The 25,024-nt window shown below is 55.0% G+C and overlaps 3 protein-coding genes across 3 annotated transcripts; all 3 read left to right on the top strand.

Annotated features, from left to right (window-relative positions):
• Window positions 1-3,801: 3,801 nt before the first annotated feature.
• On the top strand, window positions 3,802-4,979 carry HOXD12 (homeobox D12). Its single transcript, XM_022570198.3, has 2 exons — window positions 3,802-4,532; window positions 4,683-4,979. Exons 1-2 carry the CDS (start codon window positions 3,959-3,961, stop codon window positions 4,919-4,921), a joined length of 813 nt encoding a protein of 270 aa, XP_022425906.1. The 5' UTR covers window positions 3,802-3,958; the 3' UTR covers window positions 4,922-4,979.
• A 6,433-nt stretch (window positions 4,980-11,412) lies between these two features.
• Window positions 11,413-13,417, top strand: HOXD11 (homeobox D11). Its single transcript, XM_022570088.3, has 2 exons — window positions 11,413-12,258; window positions 13,004-13,417. Exons 1-2 carry the CDS (start codon window positions 11,463-11,465, stop codon window positions 13,237-13,239), a joined length of 1,032 nt encoding a protein of 343 aa, XP_022425796.2. The 5' UTR covers window positions 11,413-11,462; the 3' UTR covers window positions 13,240-13,417.
• A 7,224-nt stretch (window positions 13,418-20,641) lies between these two features.
• Window positions 20,642-24,074, top strand: HOXD10 (homeobox D10). Its single transcript, XM_022570086.2, has 2 exons — window positions 20,642-21,698; window positions 23,055-24,074. The coding sequence occupies exons 1-2, from the start codon at window positions 20,744-20,746 to the stop codon at window positions 23,330-23,332; spliced, it is 1,233 nt and encodes a 410-aa protein (XP_022425794.2). The 5' UTR covers window positions 20,642-20,743; the 3' UTR covers window positions 23,333-24,074.
• The last annotated feature ends 950 nt before the right edge of the window (window positions 24,075-25,024 follow it).

Genomic DNA, 25,024 nt, shown 5'->3' with positions numbered 1-25,024 from the left:
TCCCCCCACCCCACCCCCCGCCTTCTCTTTTGTAAATTCCAGACTCCAGGGCCGCATCCTATTTCCCAGGTCCATTTCTCAGGTTTCCTGACGTGGATAGGCAGGATTGCCTCGAGGTTTTCCTTTCATCTGTAGTCTGCCGGTCAGTTTTCCCCGCCTAAGAGAAACGGGAGGTTTGCTGAAGATTAAAACTGCGCTCAAACGCTCTCCAGTGGAATTTGAATTGACGGCTAAATCAATAACAGATGAAGACTTTGTTATTTATATGCATTCCTTTTATATTCTGAATTGAGGAGGGAGGAGCGGAGCCGGTCGGTGGTCGGAGGGCTGATAGGGAGGCCCGCGAGGCGAAGGGAGCTTCAGGGAGAGGCCTTTGCTTCGGTGGAGACTGAAAGGCCGCAGGAAGAGCGCCTCCAAAACCTGGAAGGTTACGAGCGCCGCCGGTGGAGGATCAAGGCAGGTGCGTCTACGCGTGATTCAAGAGGCGAAGGAGGCTTCGGATCCGGGACGTACTGCCACACAAAGGGGCGGCCGCGACGCTTTACAGTCTCTGGCAGCCCGCTGGGTCCGTCTGACTCCGCTGTCCCGGCCAGCTTTGCAGCTACGATCTCCGGCTTTCCGAGACGCTCGGCCGCGCCTGACAGCGGGCCTTGACCGCACGAGCTGGCGACCCCAGGCCGGCTGCGCCGCCCTTCACTGTTGATCTTGACCATGCGGCGGCGCCTCACCAGGCGTGGAGCTCGCTCGCCATCTCCTGGGCAGTCAGCGGCATTGGCAGAGCTCGCCGTTTAGCTCCGCAACCAAATCCTCTTTTCCCATTCTCCAACTCACCAACAAAGCCTCCCTCCCTCCCTCCCTCCCTCCCTCCCCTCCCCCTCCCCTCCCCCTCCCCTCCCCCTCCCCTCCCCCTCCCTCCCCCTCCCCTCCCCCCTCCCCTCCCCCTCCCTCCCCCTCCCTCCCCCTCCCTCCCCCCTCCCCTCCCTCCTCCTCCCCCTCCCTCCTCCCTCCTCCTCCCCCTCCCTCCTCCTCCCCCTCCCTCCTCCTCCCCCTCCCTCCTCCTCCCCCTCCCTCCTCCCTCCCCTCCCTCCTCCCTCCCCTCCCTCCTCCCCCCTCCTCCCCCCTCCCTCCCCTCCCTCCCCTCCCCCTCCCTCCCCCTCCCTCCCCTCCCTCCCCCTCCCTCCCTCCTTCCCTTCTCTCCCTCCCTCCCTCCTCTCCTCCCTCCTCTCCTCCCTCCTCTCCTCCCTCCCTCCCTCCCTCCCTCCTCTCCTCCCTCCCTCCTCTCCTCCCTCCCTCCTTCTCTCCCTCCCTCCCTCCTTCTCTCCTCCCTCCCTCCTTCTCTCCCTCCCTCCCTCCCTCCCTCCTTCTCTCCTCCCTCCCTCCTTCTCTCCCTCCCTCCCTCCCTCCCTCCTTCCCTTCTCTCCCTCCCTCCCTCCTCTCCTCCCTCCTCTCCTCCCTCCTCTCCTCCCTCCCTCCCTCCCTCCCTCCCTCCTCTCCTCCCTCCCTCCCTCCTCTCCTCCCTCCCTCCCTCCTCTCCCTCCCTCCTCTCCCTCCCTCCTCTCCCTCCCTCCTCTCCCTCCCTCCTCTCCTCCTCCCTCCTTCTCTCCCTCCCTCCCTCCTTCTCTCCCTCCCTCCCTCCCTCCTTCTCTCCTCCCTCCCTCCTTCTCTCCCTCCCTCCCTCCCTCCCTCCTTCTCTCCTCCCTCCCTCCTCTCCCTCCCTCCCTCTCTCCCTCCTTCTCTCCCTCCTTCTCTCCCTCCCTCCCCTCCCTCCCCCCTCCCCTCCCTCCCCTCCCTCCCCCCCTCCCCCCTCCCCTCCCTCCCCTCCCTCCCCTCCCCCTTCCCTTCTCTCCCTCCCTCCCTCCCTCCCTCCTCTCCTCCTCCCTCCTCTCCTACCTCCCTCCTCTCCCTCCCTCCCTCCTTCTCTCCCTCCCTCCCTCCTTCTCTCCCTCCTTCCCTCCCTCCCTCCCTCCCTCCTTCCCTCCCTCCCTCCCTCCCTCCCTCCCTCCCTCCTTCCCTGTCCCCGTCCCCAGCTGCCAGCTCCATGGTACAACTTTGTCTGCTGGACCTCGGAAATTATAAACCCAGGCGATGAGGTGGGGCGGCTGGGCATCATCTGAGCCAGAGAAAGGGAGTCTAGTTGTTCTAGTCTTTTCTATTTCTCTTTTAATTCCTTTACATCTCTAGTCCCATAGGGCAAACCGCAGCTATGCGGCTGCCAAAACGTCCGAAGAAGACACACCTGGACCTGGCAATACCGGAGAATCGTTGTATAGTACTGAGGTAGGAAGAGAGAAGACTGCAGGGACCCGTTGGAGCTGGAGCTTTCAGACCTAGGGAGGCTGTAGCTCCTCGAAAACAGGGCGAGTTTCGCAAAATGAGAGCCTAGGTTCCCTAAGTCCCTAGGAACTGAGGTTGCAGCTTGCGCCTACACCCCGCGCCCCTCCCGCCCCCCATGAAAGGACAGGGAATGGAATACGTCTCTGTTTCTGAGCTCCTAAGGAAACTCCGACAGAGCCCTGAGGAGCCCAGACTTGCCCAACCCCTACCCCTACCCCCACCCGCACCCCCTACCCCCGCCCTAGAGCAAGAAGAAGAGGCCGATTGCGTTCCCCAGAGCCGCCCAGTTGGTCGCCATAACTCACACAATAAAGTCGCAGCGCTCTGGTCAGCCTTGCCCTCCGGCGGCGCCTGTGTGGTCTCCGTGCCGGAGCTGGCGGTCTAACCAATTCCAGCTTGGCTCGGGGACCGCGAGGCGGGCTGCAGGCTGGGGCGGGCGCCAGTCACGGGGTAGCTAGGGGTCTTGGGACCGGAGGCAGGAAAGGAGGATCCTTAACCCTCCGGGAGGAGCCGTGGCGGGGACTGCCACATTGCTCCCAGCGAGGGAGCGCTGCCGCCCGCCACCCTGTTCGCCAGACCTCCGAACCCGCCAGCGGCCCGTGCGCCCCTGGAGGCGCTGAGCAGAGGAACGCTGCTAGTCCGCTGCCTCGGTGTGCCCCGCTGTTCCCGGCCGGTGGCTCTGGCTTTTCTGTTCTTCCACATCAGATCAGGGGAGCTCGTCCTGCACGTCACGGAGTGGATTAACACCCTGGAGTTCTGGTTTGAAGGGCTGCAGTCTCCAAGGTGACTGCTGGCGATTAAAAGAATGTAGCCTTTGGCCACGACTAGCCAATCAAGCTGTCTGGGTCCCCAGGCCAGCATTCTCCATGGACCTGGATGGTGACTTTCTTAGGAGCAGAGGGCTGGACCATGGAGAAGCACACCAGAAGTGATGTGAATCCTCCTTCCTGGGCGCCAAACTTAGGCAGAATTTGTGATGCATTCCTCTTCTATCAGCAAACTATGCCTGCGGCCGGGGACCTAGGGCTCAGGCAGCGCTGGGTCTTCACTGCCAGATCACGCGTGCAGAGTCCAGTCCAGAGGGATGAGGTGGGGAGGGACGGGGTAGGAGTAGCTTTGCTCAGGCCTAGCGACAGAGTTAATGGCCCCACCAGACCAAGGGCTCTCTGGACAAGCCAAGGAGTGCACCGTACTGGAAAAGGCCTCAGCTGCGAGTTAAAGCTGGTAGAAGCAAGCCTGGCCCATGCAGCCAGCGGAAAATGGGAGTGCAAAGCCAGTGAAGACCAAGAAGGACCCCAAGGGACCTTGAGGCAAATGCACCCGATGCCCAATGCCCCCAGCTGCTGAAATCAGCCTGGAAACTCGAAGAGGCTTCACCTTTGCTCAACATGCCTTAGCTCTGCTTGGCAGCCTAGTCATTCGCCATCGAATATTGCGGGTGTTATCATAATACCCTGAATGGGGGGGGGGAGGGGAGAAACGGGTCGGGGGATGTAGGCGGTGCTGAAATGACCGGCTTTGAAGAACCTGCAGGCAAAGTTTCGTCCAATCGTCTGAGCCTGTCCTCTTATTCCCGGTTGTAACTAAATACTGCTGCAAGCGCAGCCCAAGCCCTTTGTTGGAGATGTGTGAGCGCAGTCTCTACAGAGCGGGCTATGTGGGCTCGCTTCTGAATCTACAGTCGCCCGACTCCTTCTACTTTTCTAACCTGCGGCCGAATGGCGGCCAGTTGGCCGCCCTTCCCTCCATCTCATACCCGCGCGGCGCGCTGCCCTGGGCCACCACGCCCGCCTCCTGCGCCCCAGCGCAGCCTGCCGGTGCCACCACCTTCGGCAACTTTTCCCAGCCCTACCTGGCTGGCTCTGGGCCTCTTGGCCTGCAGCCCCTGGGCGCCAAGGACGGATCCGAAGAACAGGCCAAGTTTTATACTCCCGACGCGGCGACCGGGCCGGAGGAGCGTGGCCGTGCGCGGCCTCCCTTCATCCCGGAGTCTAGCCTGGTCCCCGCGGCCGCTGCTCTCAAAGCGGTCAAGTACGACTTCGCGGGTGTGGGCCGCGTCGCGCCGGGCTCTTCGGCCCTTCTCGAGGGGACACCCTGCTCCTCCGGATTCAAGGACGAGACCAAGGGCCCGCTCAACTTGAACATGACAGTGCAGGCGGCGGGCGTCGCCTCCTGCCTGCAACCTTCGCTGCCCGACGGTAAAGGGTGGCCACGCTCCGCGAGCAACGCTCCCCGGGCCGGGGTGGGAGGTGGGGTGCAGGGGAGAGTGTGTAGAGGGAGGGAGCCGCCAGGGGCGGGCATGCAACCGGGAGCGGGCCGGGCTGACTTGGGCTGGGGCTGTGTTGCAGGCCTACCGTGGGGGGCGGCCCCGGGGAGGGCCCGCAAGAAGCGGAAACCCTACACTAAGCAGCAGATTGCGGAGCTGGAGAACGAATTCCTTCTCAACGAATTCATCAACCGTCAGAAGCGCAAGGAATTGTCCAATCGGCTGAACCTCAGCGACCAGCAAGTCAAAATCTGGTTCCAGAACCGGCGTATGAAGAAGAAGCGCGTGGTGCTGCGCGAGCAAGCGCTGGCGCTATACTAGCTCCCAGTGTGGCCCCGGCCAGGCCGGGCTGGGCCTGCCTTTTTTCACCGAGGCCTGGCGTGAAGGAAGTGAGGGGATAGGCCTTTTCCTTCTGCTCCTTCTCCGCTGGTTCCAGGTACCCTCCCGCTCAGACAGCAGCTCCAGAAGCCTGCAGGAGATATGTTTGGAGACCTGGCCGGTTGAGCATCCACCCTTTCCGCTTTCTCAGAGAAGCCTGCAGAAGTTGCAGCACAACCTTGGCCTTGAGGCTTCCAGAATGGGGGTCTGGAGTCATCTGTCCTAACTCTTAGCTGGGGCATTATTATACCCAGGGCTCACTCTAGTGTCCTTGTACTTGGATTTCTGCTTCCACCTGGTTAGTCTTCTTTCCCCACCCCCCCCCCAGCCCTCTCTGCATCTAGCAGGCACCTAACTAGAGCTCAGAGTGGAACTGAACTTAGGTAGAACTCCCGGGCAGATTAGAAAGGGCTGAGGGCACAATTTTGTCTCTTTGCAGCCAAAGTCCCTTGTGGCAAAGCCAGAATCTCGACTTTGGAGGAAGGAAAGGGCGCCGTCCCCCTCCTGTGTGCCCTGGCTGTTTTGGGAGGACAGTAGCCACCCTAGCCCTTCAGACTTCAGGAGGAAAAGGGAGTAAGGGCGTGGTGGCCAAACTCCAGAGACACCTCAGAGCCCAGCTGGACTGACCCCTCCGGCTGGCTGGGCTGAATGGATTGGATACGTCCTTCCCGTGGATGGGATGAGGGAGGCTGGGGCTCCACAGCAAACTGCAGCTTCCAGAACAGACTGGTAAAATCCCCTCCTTCTTCCATCTCCTCACACATGCCCAATGCAGAGCCCTTCACTCTGCAACTGGACCCCCAAGCTGAGCTCTGGTGAGGAGAGCTGCTAGTTGGCTTTGAGGCTGGGCTGCACTAGGAGGAGGGGGAAATATCTGGGGGGAGGATAAGGGAGTGAGCCAGGAAGGGGGGTGTCCTACCTTCCGACTGTAAATATGGCTTTCCTGTCGAGGTAGGCAAAGGTGTCAACTTGTCTGTCTTTCTTGAATTACGGTAATGGACCACCACAGGGAGAGGTGAAGTCTCGTCTCCCCCACCAGTCAACAGTCAGGAGGGCTAGGAAGGAGGCCCTTCAGATCCTCAGCCCCTTCTCTGCTCTAGACCAAGTAGAGAGAAGCAGAAGTTCCCCTCTCTTCACTCTCTCCACCGCCCACCAGCTCCACCAGGGGCCCTGCCACTGTGCTCCTTCTGAGGCCATGTCTGACCGGCTCCAGCAGAGCCTGAGAGACCCTGGGCCCTGCCTGGCTTCCTTTGTGGAGGCTGAGGTTGCTGAATGCCAGGTAGAGATGTCCTGGGTATGCTGGAGTGTCCTGCCTTAGCTTCAGGGAACGCAAGGGCCCCCCAAGCTCCTTATACCATCTCTGCCCCTTTTCTGTCTCCTTCAGAGAAGTAGCACCCTGCCCCAACTCCTAGCAAGATGCCCGACAGCCGAAGAGTTGAAGATCCCTGACCAAAGTATGATGATGATTTATTTTCGGTGGAGGACCAGGCCCGAGTCTGGCGCGGGCACCTCACGGGGAGTCCTAAGCCTCATCCCAACTGACCTCAGTTGATGTTTAGATGAATTGCATTTTCTCTGCTATCTAATAGTTTTCATGCATGTTTTGTTTTGTTTTGATTTTGTCAAAAACAATAGCGTGTATATATCAGACATACAGAAATGTTTTGAGTGGAAATAAATATCCAAGTCCCAGTCATGCTGTCGTGGGACTGATGTCGATTTTTCAAAACGTTTCAGATTCCCCTCTAATGTTTTTCAGGCCACCAAATTCATTTTTCTTTCCTGGTTGCGGTTTCACTATGGGTGCTGACTGTTCATTAAAGGAGAAAATGGCTTCCAAGTCAGTGAAGAAATGGTGTATAAAAGCCTATAAACAAAATGTGTATAAAACATCCAAGGTGGGGGAACCGTGAGCAGATTTCAGCGTGTCTCACACACTAAGCGAACCCTCGGCTTGTTGCTGGCTGGGGCTTCCACGTTTTGCCTAAATTCTCAAACTTTGAAGCTTGCTGTTCAGGGGGCTGCCAAGATATGTTCCTCGGGTTTCAATACAAAACATCTCTCCCTGCCATGTTTCTGGGTCAGCCTTCTTGTGAGCAGGCAACGCCCTGTGGAAATCCTCCACACTGGCACCTCTGCCTGAAACCCAGCAGACTCCCTTGGGAAACATGGCCTCTGCATCCCCTAGGCTTTCAGAGCCTCTACCTCAGGCCAGGAAAGCCAGGGCCTGCTTGGTATTCACCGAGCTCTTGCAGATCCCAGCTCCCAGCTAGCTCAGTGATGGAAACTAAAGAATTGCTAGCTTTTAGTAAGTGGGAGAATTAGCAAAACCGTTAAGTCTCTAATTCCGAGCATTCAGTGGTTCCAACTCCCCTTCCTTGAAGCTAATTTGATGAAATATATTTTAAACAGCTCCTAAAACAAACAAACAAACAAAAAAACAGGAATAAAGTAAGCAAGAAGCTGCCGAGGGAGGCCCTATCATTAGAAATGTTTCCCCGCCTGGTGGGGTTCAGGGAGGTGATGGTACCAGAACTGAGTTTCTCTGAGTCCCAGAAGGTTTGCCCCGTTCAAGATAACTGAACAAAGGCAGAGGCCACACTCAGACCTCAGGTCTGGAGGGCTGGGTAAAGGGCCAGGGAACCAGACTTAGACCCAGGCCTAAGACAACACAGGGAGACCATTTTTTTTGCAATATATACCATTAAATCATTGTGTTCTTTTTTCTGTACCCTGGGATGTAGGGTGGGAGGAGATATTCATGGAGACCACTCCCCAAAGAGATTGAAATTATTCTAAGTGTAAAATCTTGTCTGTTAATTGGAGCTTCAGCAGTGTTTTTCAAATCCATCCTGTCTACTGATCCATATGAATACAAAGGTGGTGGTGTCCTCTCTCCCTTCCTAACCAAAGTCCTGGCAGGGATTTGGAACCACCATGAAATTTGAAAGAAATAAATACCCGAGAGAAATGCTGAAATCTAAGTGTTTAACATTCCCCCGCACAAAGACAAATGCGTCCTCCGAAATGCTGCAGTCCAGGCAGGCCTCTTGACCAAGGAAAAGGTTTTTAAATGAGAAAAAACGGCTTGGTCTGGCATTCAATCGGCTGCGAGCTCAGAGGGCCGACCAGGAGACGCTTTTAAGGCCTGGGGGCTCTCCCCACGGGAGGCGGGCTGGGGAGGCTTCCGGGAGGCGGGCGGGCAGAGGAGAAATCCAGAACCGTTGTAAATATTCATGTCTGTGGAGGTGGAGGGAGGGTGTGCCCCTTCATCCCGCCTCTCCCAGCTGCATCCACCCCCGTTAGTGGGGAGGGGGGGCTCGGTGCCTGTCCGACCGTCCTTGGACAAAGGTAACCTCCCCACATTTTTGTTCTTCAGTCACTTGACTTAAGGAGCCCATTCCGAAGGCTCCGCAGGGAAGGGACTGGCTCTGGGTGCTTTCTCCGCGTTTCTCCTCTTCTTTCGTTTCCTAAAAGAGCATAAATAATTAAAGTTTGGCAGGGAGGAAAAGCTTTCTTGCAGAACTGTAGTGGCAATAAATGAAATGACTCAGAATCCCTTCCCCAGTCAGCTTTTACGAGAGCTGCCAGACAGTGTCTGTTCACGTTCTCCAGATACCACGGGCGCCCTGACAAAGTTAAGGTCAAGTTAGTGTCTTATCTTGGGTGGCTCGAAATTACCGCATCGCGTCCGGGCGCTGCGCGGAAAGCTACCGCTCGCGGAGCTGCTGGCTGTGCCCGGAGGGTCCGGTGCGCTCCCTGCGCTTCGAGTGGGGCCGCGCAGGCAAAGACAAGGCCACAGCTCTGGGATCTTCACGGTAGGTTCTCAAGCGTGACGCGCGGGTCGGGAGGCTGCGGTTTTCGGGGAAAGGATGGAGGAAAAAGCTGGGGCCAAAGGGCGAAGCGGACTGGGCCCAGAACGAAAGCCTTGGCTTGGGGGTGGGGGTGGGGGCCCGTGCTAACGCGCAGAGAGGGGCCAGCCGCCCCTTTCCCTCTGCACCCGCGCGCCGCTGCAGATGGCGCACCCTCCCCCGCCAAAGCACGGTTCCAGCCCGAGCGCCGTCGCCATGTCGTTGAACTTGAATGGTTCGTCCTCCCCCATTTCCCTCTTTAGCGGTCAGCAGGCTCCACTTTGGGGGCAGCGGGCTGCCTGCGCCCCACCCGTGCAGAGAGAAGGTACCAGAATCTTGAGCACTTGCAGACACATAAAGACCCAGCCGGGGGCCCCTGCGGTCCCTGCCCTGGGTCCTGAGCAGCCTCTTGGCTTGTGTTTAGTGTCCGGGGAGCCATTTTAAGAGACAGATCCAGGGGCGTCGACTACGAGCCCGAAAGGGAGAGAGGCTTGGGCGGCGGATGGAGATGGGCAGGCAGATAAGTGTGTCGGCGGGCTGGGCTAAGGAGAAGGGGGCGAGCTGGAATCAGGGCGAGAGTGCCAGCTGCGTGGAAGGTGCACACAGGGTGGGCAGTTCTGGGGGGCGGCTTCTTGCCCTCCAGGCTCACCGACCTGTTTGCACAGTGTTCTGAGAGAAGCTGAGATGGGAGGGGGGCGGAGGAGAGAGAGTGGGAGGGAGAATGCGGAGGGAGGAGAAAAAAGAGGAAGGGGGGAAACATTGGCCAGAAAATAGATATGAGCTCTGATCACCCGCCTTTTTTCTGTCTGTCGGCATGGTGGACAGAGCTCACGGCACCGGCACTGCGGCGGCCGGGGCCAGGGTGGGAACCGTCTTCGCAACCTGCACTGCCTGTCCTGGGCATAGGGCTGAGGCCAAGGACCAGTGCTGGGATTGCCTGGCAGAGGAATCCTGGGGAGAGGGGCAACTTCCTGCCTACGGTTCTGGGATTTGGGTTTAGGGAGCTTCTTTCTGAGACACTGATTTTACCTTTAGAAAACGCTGGCTTTCCCAAGGCGGGAGCCCAGGCCTCGCTTGGACCCCCCAGGCTAAAAAAGAGGGACGCAGCCACTGCCGAGGAGACTGAGGCCTTGGGGCGAGTGGATGGGGGGCCCTCAGAGCCGAGTGGAGAAGAGGGGCTTGAAGAAGGAGCCAAGAGCTTCTGAGAGCCCGCCCCCATCCCCCAGAGCCAACGGACCTCCGGGGGGCCCACAGTGACCCTGCAGGCCCTAGGGTGCCGCAGGAGCCTTGGAAAGGCACGGCACGGATGTGTAGGCCTTGGCGGGGCTCCGACGTCGAGAAGGGGCTGGATGTGAGGCTAGTTGGGTCCAGTCCAGGCCATAAGGCGGAGAGGGTGAGGAGGGCGGAGGCACCGGCGTTTTGTCTCCGCTTTCGGGAAAGCGGGAAGCCAGGCACCCTGAGAGTAGGACTCCAGATCCTTTTGTTCACCAGACCCCCCAGCTTCTAGAGGGCCACGGGGTATCTTCGCTGGCTGAAGTTCCTTCTTGCTTTAGCACTGGGAGAGAAAAGGCAGAGAGGTGACAGGGAGAGAGATAGAGGCGGTGACACATAGCTAGGGGAAAGGAGGAGAGGATCAGGGGACAGACTGAGACAGGAAAGGAGGGGAGTAATAAGAGGAAGGAAGAAGAAAAAAGGAAACAGGGAAGTGAGAGAAGAGAGGACAGGAGAGAAAGAAGTGAGAAGAATGAAGGGAGACAAGGGAGGAGAAAGAAAGAAAGGAGAGAGGGCGACAGGGCCGAGTGGGCACCGAGGCCCTGGGCCGGGTGAGCTCCTGGTAGGGTTTTGGCGTGAGTTTTTTGAGGCTGGCATTCTCGCTCCGGGTCGTCCATGGAGAGAGCCGTTACTCCGCAGCGTAAGCGCTGGGCAGAGAAATATGTAAATCAGGGCTCCTGGCGCCCCGAGAGAGGCGCAATTACGCCCCTTGAACAAGAAGCAACAAGCTCCCGGCGGGCAAACTGAAAAGGGTGGCGGCGTTGCGGGGGAGGGAGCGCCTGCAGGAAGGGGTGTGGGGGGTGGGAAACTCACACCCTCACACCTAGTCCCCTGTGCCCGGAGCTGGGGCTCCCCCCTCAGCTCTCCGCTTCTTTCCCTTCCCCCTTCCTCCGCCTTCCTCCCCCTCCCTCCTCCTCCCAGCCGGCCTCGGTCCGCGTACTTAAAGGCGCGGGCGGGCGCGGGCGCGGGCGGGCGGCCCAGCCGGGCGGTGGCAGATGCACCCATCAGTGGCAGCCGACGGCGGCGCACAGGTGACCTGCCTGAGGCACAGCCTGATCAGGGGGCGCCCGGGGAGAGCTGGCTGGAGAGGGAGGCCGATCCGCCCCCAGCGCGCGCGCGTCTTGGCGCCAGGAACTGTCCCGGAGTGTGTTGGCGAGCACTGATATAGATATAAGGACATTTCTCTCCATGGCGTCACGTGACATAATTACCACCAGAATCAATCAAGATGAATAGCACGTCAGCTCCCGGTGGGGATTTTTGCTTAGTTGATCCTGGCCCAAGCCTCTTGTGCAATCGATGGCTCAGGTTGGCGGCGCGGGGAGCGGCCCGGGGCTCGCCGGCGCGCACGCCGCGGAGCCATGAACGACTTTGACGAGTGCGGCCCGAGCGCAGCCAGCATGTACCTGCCCGGCTGCGCCTACTATGTGGCCCCGTCGGACTTCGCCAGCAAGCCGTCGTTCCTGTCACAACCGTCCTCCTGCCAGATGACTTTTCCCTACTCTTCCAACCTGGCGCCGCACGTCCAGCCCGTGCGCGAAGTGGCCTTCCGCGACTACGGCCTGGAGCGCGCCAAGTGGCCATACCGCGGCGGCGGCGGAGGCGGTGCAGGGGGCGGCGGCGGCGGCGGCGGCGGGGGCGGCGGCGGCGGTCCCGGCGGGGGCGGCGGCGGCGGCGCCGGTAGCTACGCTCCCTACTACGCTGCAGCGGCGGCGGCGGCGGCTGCGGCGGCGGCGGCGGCCGAGGAGGCGGCCATGCAGCGCGAGCTGATCCCGCCCGCGGGCCGCCGTCCGGATGTGCTCTTCAAGGCGCCGGAGCCGGTGTGCGCCGCGCCCGGGCCGCCGCACGGCCCCGCGGGCGTCGCCTCCAATTTCTACAGCGCCGTGGGCCGCAACGGCATCCTGCCGCAGGGCTTCGACCAGTTCTACGAGGCTGCACCCGGGCCCCCGTTCGCCGGACCGCAGCCCGCTCCGCCGCCCGCGCCGCCGCAGCCCGAGGGCGCCGCCGACAAGAGCAACCCCAAGACGGCGGCTAGTGGCGGCGGGGGAAGTCCCTGCGCCAAGACGAACCCCGGCTCGGAGCCCAAGGGGGCGGCAGAGGGCGGCGACGGCGAGGTGCCCCCAGGGGAGGCGGGGGCTGAGAAGAGCGGCGGCGCAGGTAGGCACCGGACGCGGGGTGGGCGGCTGGGTTCGGGGGCCGCGGGCGCGGGGGGGGCGGAGGGGGCCTTCCTCTGCTTGCGCAGTTTTATGTGCTACTTTATAAGCGTTCGAAGGGGTTTATACATCCTATAAGATTTCCCGGGCCGTTGTAAAGCGTGTTTACGATAGGAAACCAATTTAGGTGGGCTTAAGGTAGACTTCGATGAGGACATTAATCGCTGCAGAGAGCTTTCCCCCAGTTTTGTGCGTGCGGTGAGGGGGATTGGTCCTAGAGACCATGGAGGGAGGGAGGAAGGGAGGAGAGATTTTAAGCCAATTTGTGAGTGTGGACACTCGAGCCTCCTGCTTTTGAAGGGGTGGGGTGGGGGGTTGGGGAGAGTTTGATGCTTAAACTGGACTTTATCCAAGCCGCTGGCTGCCCGGCGCGCTCGTGTTTCTCTCCCTTCCGAGTCCAGCTCAGAGCCTGCCTCGCCCTCTGCTTCCCCACCTCGATGCCAGGCCGTGTGTGTGTGTGTGTGTGTGTGTGTGCACGTGTGTGTGTCTGGGCGTGAACACACGTCCACGCCCGCACTCTCTACTGTGACCGCCCATATATCATCCCCCACGACGCAGACAGGGCCTTTCAGCGGCAGCAGGGGACGTCCCCAACGGGCCGAGGCCTGGCCCTCTCGCGGGCCCGGGCGGGAGGCCGGGGGGTGGGCAGGCAAAGGCCTCTCTCACCTCTTGGTCTTTTTGACTTGCAGTGGCCCCCCAGCGATCCCGAAAAAAGCGCTGTCCCTACACCAAGTATCAGATCCGCGAACTGGAACGGGAGTTTTTCTTTAACGTGTACATAAACAAAGAGAAAAGACTCCAACTTTCTCGGATGCTCAACCTCACTGACCGGCAAGTCAAAATCTGGTTCCAGAATCGCAGAATGAAAGAAAAGAAACTGAACAGAGACCGTCTGCAGTATTTCACTGGAAACCCCTTATTTTGAGAGCTCCAGGAAGCACCTCTCTCCCCTGAGCCCCACTCACCCACTCTCCTCCCCACCAGCCTGCCCTGGGCAGGCCCAATGTCCTTGGGTTTAATGACGCCTCTTCTCTGTGGAACTCCACGATTCCTTCCCACGGTCAACTCGGGACCTCCCAGCGACCACTGCAGCCTGCGGACGAGGTCGGGGACTTGGCCGAACGGATCCTAATAAGGGGAAAATGGTAAATGCAAACGTCCCTTTACAATTTTACCGCCAATGCGCTGTTGTTCTCCCTCCCTCTCTCTGAGCTCCCGTGGGCACGCTGTGAGATCTGTAGAGAGTTAGGCCGAGGGGCTGGAAGGCGCTTGTTTTTGCTCTGAGTTTAAGGGACCGAATCCCTTCCCCTTGGTGAATGCAGATTATTTAAACTCTGGGGAATGTACCTTTGGTCTGTCGTATCAAGGCATGGGTCACTGTCTTTTGTGTGAATAAATGGTTTCTACTAAAATGGAGGTTACAGCTTCGATACACTGTATGAATTTTCCTCTTTGAAGAAGTTTAGTGTCTGATTAGGATATTTTAGTGGCCAGAACCTTCCCTTCCAAGCAACTGAAAATCAAGTGAAATGCCTTTTAATCCCGCTAAAATAAGAGTCGTTCCCTCCCATCCTTTCTAGGCTGCACTGGCATTAAAAATCACTTTAGGGATGAATCTCTGAATTGAAGACGTGAGCCAGCCACACTGGTGCTGCCTTCTTCAGGCCATGAGGTTGGGGCAGCAGGAACCTAAGAAACAAATCTCCTTGCCCACCCCACCCCCAGTGTAGTAAACTTGGAATTCCTGAAAAAACAAAAGAAACTTAAAAAAAAAACTGCTTAGGAGATCCAAATTCACTCTTAACAAGCTGTCAAGGAGGAAGGGTCCCTTAAAAGAAGAAATTAAAACTAGAACCTGTCATTGGGAAAAAAAAAGTTTGCTAAAGGGAAGGTATCAGTGGGTGGAGAGGGCCTGGGTCCTTGTTGGTGTCACACGGGCCTGGAGCAGAGAAGGTAACCCCTCATCCCTGGAAATAGGGCCGAGGGCTGCAGATCCACTTCTCACCACATTTACTGCTTCAAGGTAAAGAATGTGGTAGGGGCCGCACTGCACTTTATGTTGCAGGGCCAGGCCAGGCTGTTTACAAAACCTTGAACTGTCTAGACAACACCATAAAAGCCAAAGTTCTAAACAGCTTAATTGGGTTATATTATACACCTTCTGGTGGGCCCAAAGGAGATTTCCGCAATGTGCAATAAACTGGAAGAGTGAGAAGAGCTTCTCTTTCTCTGAAAAGAATAAAGTGAATCTTATGACTCGTAACCTCTCGTAAGCCCAAAGTCAAAAAATAAATCCATAAGAGGCACAACACCCCATGCATCTTCCAAGGGGGCATGCATTTCCAAATGCAAAATTTTTTTGATTACCAAAGCTTTTGGGGGGAAGGAAAAACATAAGTGCATAAGTGTATGCCTTTGAACTTCCAAAATGTCAAGGTCATCACCTTTAACCTTTCTGAATAATTAGGTGCCTTAAGGTTCTTCTGTGATATTCAACTGCCACCCACTGTCATGCACACATGCTCACATACATCCAGACCCACACACACGTTTATGACCACACAGAATCATATCGGGGGCTCACCATAAATCTAAGCCAATTCCTGATTTCAGGATCAATAACCTTAATTTCCCTTCAAACGTTTGTGTAATTCAATAGCAATTGACTGCTTTTAAAAATACTGGTTATATTAAAATGTCTACCAGCATGCTTTTAATACAGCTAGGAAATGCTGAGATTGTTTTGGGTTTTTTTGTGGGGGGAGTCATAGATAGCAGTCCTTTAGCTCTAACGAAGAACCGAGGTTTTAAAAGCAGGTATTTGAAAAAGGAAGGTATTACAGACTTACTTCGTTATATTTGAAAAAATTTGTCACCCTATTAAATTATTGCACTTCCTATGATATGGAACAAAAGAAAATATATTTATACTGTTTCCAAAAATGTCCCTCAACCTTTGGTTAAAGATGCAATAGAAACAAAGCCTACAGTGGAATAACTTCGTTCTGAGGGGGATTCCTTTGTTTGGAATTCTAGGCATCCGTTACAGTGTCAGTGCCCTAGTAATGTGATCGTTCCAGGAGATTAAAACTGGTTTATTTCTCTCTCTCTCTCTCTCTCTTTCTCTCTTTCTCTCTCATCTCTCTCTCTCCTCTCTCTCTCTCTCTCTCTCTCTCTCTCTCTCTCTCTCTCTCTCTCTCTCCTTTAAACTGCGTCTAAATGTAGCAAGCTTGTATGTCCACCACCGTAGGAGAGCCGAACCTAGAGATACCATTTCGCGTTTGCCTGGCCTTGGAGAGCCACACGGGGGCGTGCTCACGTTCCAGAAGCCGCATTTGTCGGAGAGGCAGCAGTACCATATCTTTCCAATACTGGATTCTAATAGCGGTTAGAAATCGCGGAGGTGTTTGATGTTTGTTTATTCTAAGCAGCCGTGAGGTTGGGAAGTTGTATAAAGCCAGAGGAACCGGAGCAGATTCCTGAAACAAGAGATAACCTAATCGTTGTCTTCTTAAAGTTGTTGCAAAGAATACCTCGGTATAACCTGGTGGTGTCGAGGAGAGGGTTTTAAAAGACAAATATGTGCATTTCAAAATAGGTCATGCCACTGCGAGTTAATTAAATTACGGAAGTCAATTTTCTTGGTGGTTTGAGTGTGGAGAGCCATAGGAAGGTAGAACCACCCCTGCCCAAAACCGCGTCCTCCTTGCACGCTCTCCGACCGCCTGGGGTGATTAAAAGGCTTTTGTTTAAGACAGATCAGGGCGCCGGCAACTTAGCTGAGTGTGGTCTCAGAAAAATGAGACGCGTGGGGACCTAGCGGGTCGTTCTGCGCGAGGAATCCCCCCACCCCCGGTCGTGCCTGGCGCTCGGGGCTACCGGTAGCACCGGGAGGCGCAGGCAGGACTGAGTTGGGGCTCCCGGGCCAGACTGGGCTAATGTGGCTGCGGGGAAAGTCAGGCAGTCCGGGAAACGTTTAAACTTCAAGGCGTCGTGGAATGGGGAATGCATTTGAAGCAAACGGGCTTTGCTTTTGACAGAACCCTGGCCAGCCTTCCAAGCCGTCTGCTGGCCTTGAGCGCCGAGTTTGATTTTGGCACAAGCTCTTGGAAGCAGTTTTCTCACTGCGTGCCCTCCTCGACCCCTCTCCCACCCTGAAAAGCCCCTGACATTGCGGAGGGCCTGTGCCACCATCCGCCGTCCAAAAGGGAAGTTCCAAAATGAAGGGTGGCAGTTCCTCCTTTCCCGAAGTTCATTGTAAGTACATGCAACCTTGGAATTAGTGAGGACCTCCTCAGCCCCGCTGTCTCTGCCCCCTCCCTCCAGGCCCTGGACCAAAGACTCTGGGTCCACCCCTGGGAGTTGGCATCTGCTTCAGTGGAGGCTGGGGGCCATGAGTCTCCCCACCCTATGGGAGGCGCCAGCCAGAGGCATTGATGTTCCCCACGCATACCCTGGCTCCTGCCTGTCTGACCATGGGTCCAGCTTAGCTATTGTGAATCGACATTTCCGGGAGCCTAACCCGGGCCTCATTCCAAGTGGGGTGAGAGGCCCTCTCCCCAAATGTCGTTGCGTTCCTCTTTAGGCAGCTCCAGTGGGGGTGCTTGTGGCCTTTCAGGGACCCTTGGCTTTGGCTGGCAGCCTCCCCCAGACCACGGATGCTTAGCAATCTGCAGTTCCTTTCCTCTCAGCAGCGCCCAAATTGAGCCTGAAAAAGGCCAGGGAATTGGATCAGGACTTCTGGGGTCTGCAGACCTGACCCTTCTTGATCATTCGCAGCGTGTGGGGCTCATAGAGCATAGCCACATGTCTTGAGTCGCTGAGGTCTCAGATCCTGAAGTGGAGGGAAATTGGGAGTAGTCTTTTGTGTCTGCAAAGGGAAGAGGTCCCTAGACTGCTGGTCCTTTTGCATGTCTCTTTAGACCCCTCTTTGCATTGGTGGTGGCTTCTCTAGCCTCCCCAGTTGCCCCCTTGATTTCTTTTCACATTGGCTGGGAGATGCACGGTGCAATCTGGAAGGGTGCTCTGAGGAAGCAGCTTTTAAAATTTGTACCCATCCACTCTGCCCCCCAAAAGTGGCACAGCCCTGAGAGGCCACTCAGGGCCCAAATTCAGGGTGAACCTAGCCCCAGGTCCACTCAGGCCCAGGGCCGCTGCCCTTCTTCCCAGTGACAGGAGAGCAAAGATGCAAGCCATTTCTTGAATTACAAATGCTAATTTCTTGCTAAAGCGACCCTTTTAATTTTTCTCTGGAAAGAACTGTGCCAGGGCGAAGGATGTCTTGGTACAATTGTGGATATTCATCTCCTTTATTGTGCAATATTGATTTATTATTAATGGTAACTGCTCTAACTGATCTAAAGATGATCGAAAACAGCAGCTATGTAGCTGCATTAAATACTTGTAAGCAAAATAAAGCCTGGCCTTGAAAGCCTTGCTTTTTCATTCCATTTGCTTTATCTTAGCCTTAGAGTCTTAGGCAAACTTTCCATCCTCCCAGGCTCAGATCATTATCTTGTATTATTTATGTTTTGCTTGATTTTTATAATAAAATCTCTCTGAAATATTGGCAGTTTCTGGCCTCAAGGAGCTGGTCTGAAGACAGAAATTTGAAAAAGAATAAAAGAGAATTTTGTAATAATAGATCCAAAATTATATCTGATACACATTTTTCCCCTGTGAGTGAAGAAGACCTATTTAAAACCAAATCCAATGTGGGAGTGACTTTTGAGCTTGAAGGCACAGGGAGCTGAAACAAAGTCCCCCCACATTCGGAAGGCAGATCCTGCCTGTCCTGGCTCATGGCAGACCTACCCGTTCGGTGAGGAATCGCTGGGTTTTAGCTTGATGTTTTACTCATGTATAAATAAAGATTATGAAAGGGTATTTGATGGGCATAAAATTCTCGATTAGACTGAACACTCTTGCCTCTCTTGTGTGATAGAGAGAATTGGACAACGGCGTTCCCAGCAGCTCCCTTGGCCAACAAGCAAAGGGAGGACAGTGCTGGGGCGCCAGGCTGGCGTCAGGGTGCCTGCCACGAGCGTGTGCAGCGGGCACTTTGTCCAGCCCTGGGCATGCTTAGCTGTGGCTGAGATCATGATCTCTGCCTTGAGAGAAAGCAAATTTCAGGGTGCTAGTCAGTGGCTGTTAGCTTTGAACAGGACCTTAGCAGACTAGAGTCAAAAGTTGGGTTTCTTCCCTGCCTTCCTCACTCCCCCACCCCCAGGCTTAAAAACACTCACCCCTGCCGAAGGTAATGTTTAAACCTCCGCTTCATCCTCGGCATCCCGCAGCCAGAGCAGTTAGAGGCGCCAGGCTTTTAACCTGACAATGATGTTGTATTTGAACAGCTGCGTAAAGGTTTAAAAGGTCTGTCTCACTGCCACTGAGGAGTTTTTTAAAAGGGGTTATTGTTTGGGCGAGGGCACTGTGAGGGGACAGCCGAAGCTGTCCCAAGGCCGATAATAATGTCCAACGACTATTTCCACCAGGCCAGGGGAGATTCCTTTTGGGGAGGGGTGGACAAAGAGTTTGTTGGGAAAGGTCTTTGTGAAGGAGCGAGCGGGCTATTATGTCCCCCAGTAGGCTGAGCATCAGGTTCCAAAAAAAAAAAAAAGTTCTGCTGAAGCAGAAACCCAATTTGCCCACAAGTTCAGTCTCTGGGCCTGAAATCCAAGGCCAGCCCATGACAGGACTAGTGTGGGGAGAAGAAAACACGGATGCCTTCCTGGACAGAGAACTGGTTTACGATCAGAGTTTCCAGGGCCCTTTTCCTCTCCCAGATGCAGGAAAGGGGATCCGGGAAGTCGGATCGGCTCCAGCACCCTAGCCGGGGTCCCTCGTCTAGGGCAAGCCTTTGGAAATCAAGGTTAAAGCTCCCTGCTGCTGCCCGGAGGCCACGGCTTCCGAAGGACCGCTCACCGCCTGCAACCAGAGAACAAGGGAGGAAGTTTCTCATAAAACTCTGAGTTTCCATGGTGGTGCTGGTGGTTGTTCTTTTAATGAGGTTGACCACAACCCCAGACGAAATCCTCTTTATAGAACTTTCCCTCACCAAAGGAAACAGAGGACTGAGGTTTCCCCACCTCCTTTTTCCCTCCCTTCCCTTACCCAAGCAGAATCGAATCATGTCAAATACTTTCAGGAATTGTCCAAAACTATAAAACTCAACTTCTGACAAAAGTATAGCTTTTAATATTTGACAATTTGTGTTAAAACAAAAATTGACCTTCTTGGTTAGCAGCGAAGGGGAAAAATCAATAGTATAATTTTCAATAATTCATAAAGCAAACGCCATTATGCTAAATCTTAACTATTAATCTTATCCTTTACAAAGTCTCAATTGATTTGTTAATAAAATATCTTCCCGTGTGTGGCAACAGCGGGTATAACTCTTTAAAAACCTTCAGAAGCCAGAAAATTACCAAGTAGCCCAAGAATGTAGATGAGAATTTTATTGATCACCCTGATTCTTCTTAATATGTATTAATAAATTCCACAACCTTTTGTGCCTTGCACTTGTCAGAAACCAGTGCTTTTACAAAATCCATAAAAGGAAAACATTTTTCTGTGCAGAAGAACCAAATGACACCTTTGCATCTCTCTCTCTCCTGCTTGGCCCAGTCAGTTTTCTAAAACTTCTGGAGTCTGAGGGCGAGAGTTTCCTCCTTTCATAGAAAACATTCTTTTCTCTCTTCCTTCCTCTTTGCCCTCTACTATCAGGGCGTGTGGGGAAGGAATCCTCTGTTTAGTTGGTTTAGTTCTTCCGCTGGGAGCCCGGGGGATGCTTTCGCGGATAGCGAACTGCTGGCGAGGGACTGTCTCGGGCTGAAAGCTCCCAGCTGCCCGACCCTCAGAGATTGGGGTGTGATTCCACGGAGAGCCGAAGGCTCGGGTAGCCCACCGGGGCGCGGAGGCGCCGGGGGATGGGGCGGGCGGGCCGAGTCCTCGGGGTTCCGCGGGGCCGGCCAGCTGCGTGGCCTTTCGGCTCTCGCGGCCCTTCTCGCCTCCGCTCCCCAGGATATCTTGGCCGCGTCTCCGCACCAGAGCTCTTTACTGTGGACCCCTGGGGTGGTATGTCTCAGAGCCTGGGGAATCCAACTCACCTTCCCAGGCTGCCTGGGACAAAATGAACCAGGCTGGGCCCCCAACCCCGCCCTGGCCCTGGCCCTCTTGGGCGCCTTCTGCCTGGGCGTGTGCGGAGAATGCTTCTGTGTGTTGGCGCCACGGCGCCCCGGCTTCCCTCCCTGCGTGTGTCCTCCCGGAGACCCCTAGGGCCGAGCCTTTCCTTCCGCCTGCGGGGCCCAGCGGCTGGAGTGGGGGACGCGAGTGGGGCGGGCGGGCCGAGCGAGCCCCGGGAGGCTGGCGGACGGCGGAGAGTGCTGGGCCGGTTGTTTCCAGCGCGCACTATCGCGGGCGCGTAGTAGATGTCGCTGTTGTCCGTGCTTACGCGGCTGGCTGGCCGGGCTCTGGAGCACGTGACCTGCGAGGAGGCTGCGGCTCAAGGCCATTTTCAAATCTCATTGGCTTGGTTGTCATGTGGTCGGCAGAGGCATCCACAATTACACGGGGAATGTTTTCGTAGAGATGTCAGCCTACAAAGGACACAATCTCTCTTCTTCAAATTCCTCCCCAAAATGTCCTTTCCCAACAGCTCTCCTGCTGCTAATACTTTTTTAGTAGATTCCTTGATCAGTGCCTGCAGGAGTGACAGTTTTTATTCGAGCAGCGCCGGCATGTACATGCCACCACCTAGCGCAGACATGGGGACCTATGGAATGCAAACCTGTGGACTACTCCCGTCTCTGGCCAAAAGAGAAGTGAACCACCAAAATATGGGTATGAATGTGCATCCGTATATACCTCAAGTAGACAGTTGGACAGACCCGAACAGATCTTGTCGAATAGAGCAACCTGTTACACAGCAAGTCCCTACTTGCTCCTTCACCACCAACATTAAGGAAGAATCCAATTGCTGCATGTATTCTGATAAGCGCAACAAACTCATTTCTGCTGAGGTCCCTTCGTACCAGAGGCTGGTCCCTGAGTCCTGTCCCGTTGAGAACCCTGAGGTTCCTGTCCCTGGATATTTTAGACTGAGTCAGACCTACGCCACCGGGAAAACCCAAGAGTACAATAACAGCCCCGAAGGCAGCTCCACAGTCATGCTCCAGCTCAACCCTCGCGGCGCGGGCAAGCCGCAGCTCTCGGCCGCCCAGCTGCAGATGGAAAAGAAGATGAACGAGCCCGCAAGTGGCCAGGAGCCTGCCAAAGTCTCCCAGGTGGAGAGCCCCGAGGCCAAGGGCGGCCTTCCAGAAGAGAGGAGCTGCCTGGCTGAGGTCTCCGTGTCCAGTCCCGAAGTACAGGAGAAGGAAAGCAAAGGTCGGTATGAGCAGAGTTGCCACCCCAGCGGGGCGCGCAGCCCGGGAACCCGGCAGAGAGAGGGAACGCCTGGGTGCCCAGTGCCGAACCCGGCAGCCTGGGGCCCCGACTGGCAAGTGCCACTCCTCCCCGCTCTTAGAGGGGCAATCTTAGTCCCGAGATGGTTTCCGCTTTTCCCGCGCTGCCCTCGCCCTCCTGGCTACTCCTGGCCCCGCGCTGATGGCGCCCCGGCAGAGGAAGGGCTTGCTGGGTTTATTTTTCCTGAGCTAGACCTGAAATGCAACAAAAGAGCGCAAATGAGACCTGCGGCTGGTAAACACGGCCCCAGAACCTCCTTTCTCCTGCTCAGATTTGTAGTCCCAGCCCTGCCTTTCACCCAATGATGATTTTAAGGTGGTCCAAGGCACAGTGTTCGTGTTCAAGTGTATGCACCCCGCATCCTGCGAGCTTGGGGGCGGCAAGGGGAATGAGGTAGCTGGGCCGGTTGGTGCTTGGGCCGAAGAAAGAGCAGGGCTCCTTGCCTCTGCGGAGCTAGGTAACCTTGGCTTTGTCTGAGGAAAGTGCCTCAAGCTTTGCAATCCATTTGCAAAATGGGCAAAGGCAGAAGGGGGAGAGAATGGAATGTGTGTGGCCCACCCAGCAGGGCCAGCCTGAGGGCTGGGCAGGGCAAAGAGCCAGGGGCTCTGGCTTTTCTGCCCCTGATCCTCTCCCCCAGTGCTCAGAGTTGGGCCACAGCAAGGAGCTACATTTCTGGGAGAATGTTTTTGTGTGGGGGCAAGAAGGCATAAGAATTCAGGAAATTCTTGGGCACACAACGATGCCCAAGCAGGGCGGAGAAGGTGTACTCGGTTATCTTTTGAAAGAGAATTGGTACCTATAAACCTGGCTGTGCGGGGCTCCCTGCCTGCCTAGGAGAAGTGGGAAAGAAGTGGCAGACATGAGGATCTGAGGAAGCAGTGGGGTTTGTAGGCTTGTCAGGCTGTGACTTGCTTGTTCCACTCTAGTCCTGTTGTAAGATGATCACTTAGAATGTTGCTGGTGAGATCCTGAAAGTTTACTATTGTACTAATATTTTGTGCAGGTCAGAAAGGGGAGAGAGAGAGAGAGAGAGAGAGAGAGGGAACACTGACACAGAGGGCAAGAGTACCCACCCATCGTGTCATTTGGGGTATTTTAACTAATCTGGCATCATTTACAAATCCCTTCCAGGGCCTACTTCGTGTGAGTAATGTGTAATACCAGCATTTCCCAAAGGGCCTGGCTGCCAGAGGGGTCATGGCCAAGGGTACATTTGAACAGACTGAGAGAAAAAAAAATTCTTGATTTTTTTTCTTCTTCTCCCTTTAATTTTGTTAGAGGAAATCAAGTCTGATACTCCAACCAGCAATTGGCTCACTGCAAAGAGTGGCAGAAAGAAGAGGTGCCCTTACACTAAGCACCAAACGCTGGAATTAGAAAAAGAGTTCTTGTTCAATATGTACCTCACCCGCGAGCGCCGCCTAGAGATCAGTAAGAGCGTTAACCTCACCGACAGGCAGGTCAAGATTTGGTTTCAAAACCGCCGAATGAAACTCAAGAAGATGAGCCGAGAGAACCGGATCCGAGAACTGACCGCCAACCTCACCTTCTCTTAGGTCCGAGGCCCATCAGAGGCCAGGGTCGGAGAGGGGGCACCGACTTCCAGGGCCGAGTGCTGGAGGACTGGGAAGGCGGACACAAAACCTTCATTGCTCTTTGTTTTTTGATTTTGTTTTTTTTTGTTTCCTGCTAGAATGTGACTTTGGGGTCATTCTGTTCGTGCTGCAAGTGATCTGTAATCCCTATGAGTATATATATATATATATATATATATATATATATATATAAAAACTAGCACATGTAATTTATTATTTTTTTCATCGTAATGCAGGGTAACTATTACTGAGAATTTTCGTTTGGGTCTTAACTTATTGGAACTGTAGAGCATCCATCAATCCACTCGTCCATCCAGCAATGTGACTTTTTCATGTTTTTCCTAACACAAAAGGTCTGTGTGTGTGGTTAGTCCATGAGCTCATGGTGTTTTGAGTACATCCAGTACTTAAAAGTACTTTTACATATATATTTTAAAAAGATTAAGAAAACCCACAAGCTTTGGGGGGAGGGACTAAAAAAGCACATTACAATGTATCTTTTTGCAAATGAGTTTAGCAATTGTCCTTGGTGAGATGGAATATTGAGAATTTGCCTTGTAGCCTTTCCCTTGTGCTGCATCTATGGTTTGGTAGAAGTACAACAGCAACCTGTCCTTTCTGTGCATGTTCTGGTCGCATGTATAATGCAATAAACTCTGGAAACGAGTGTACTCCCTCTGCTTTCTGAAATGGAAATATGTTACGGTGGAAATGAAAGACTTTGGTGAGATTGTCTTCCTGTTAAACTGCTTGTTTGGGGCAGTTGACTGGGTGGTAGAGAGCAGGGGAGGGGAAATGGGAGAGAAAAGCTGAAGGGGGTCTTTGGTGCTGAAATTTGGCAGTGGTCAGGGGAGTGATAATCCAGACTGTGTGTACTGTTTTCCTAGTTGGGAAGAAGGAGGGTCCCCTCTCCCCCTCCCCCCATGATAGTAACATAATTGATTTGTCAGTGGGTGTGAGCTTCCCCTCTAGTCTCAGCCTGGTAAGTTAAGCCTGTGCCCAAACCGCATTTTCCTCGCAGCTCCCCACTTGTGTGTCTTCCTCTCTGGTTTTGGTTGTGTTATTTTTAATGCTTTCAGTGGAGTCTTGGAGATTTCTGGCTGGTGTGCCATCATCAGGGGCTGGGTTGAAATCTGTCTTGCCCACCTGGAAGCCGCCAGGCCTCCATTACAGGAGCAAGGACAAGCAGCAACTTAGCATTGCATCGGATCCAATTCAGCCCCCATTTCCCTCACCCCCACCCCCACCCCCATCCCCATCCCCATCCCCACCCCCACCCCCATCCCAAGCGCAAGACAGCCAGGCCAAAGTGAAGTCGAGGATGGTTGAGTTTTCCCATCCCACGTTGCCCTGGTTTCCTTGTGGAAGGATTTTATGCTCAGTCATTACCTTTTGGTGGCCTACAAGAAAAAATTTTTGAAAAGAAGAAAAGGTTTTCCCCAGTTAATCCTCCCCCTATTTAATTACAAAATGCTGGTTGGAGCCATTGTATCTGGGAGGCAAGAAAATATACGAAGGGTGACCGAAAGAGAATTTACAGATAAATATGACTTCCCATGAAGTCCAATGTTCCAGCTACCACCATGGCTCAGAAAACTCCAGCCAGCTTTCACGTGTGTGTGTGTGTGTATGTGTGTGTGTGTGTTTATGTGT

Source organism: Delphinapterus leucas, chromosome 8, assembly GCF_059928025.1.
Source record: "Delphinapterus leucas isolate spDelLeu-1000000601 "Yukka" chromosome 8, BTC_Dleu_Yukka2, whole genome shotgun sequence".
Classification (NCBI taxonomy): domain Eukaryota; kingdom Metazoa; phylum Chordata; class Mammalia; order Artiodactyla; family Monodontidae; genus Delphinapterus; species Delphinapterus leucas.
Note: the sequence above shows the minus strand (reverse complement) of the source record. Positions and strands in the feature narration are given on the sequence as shown.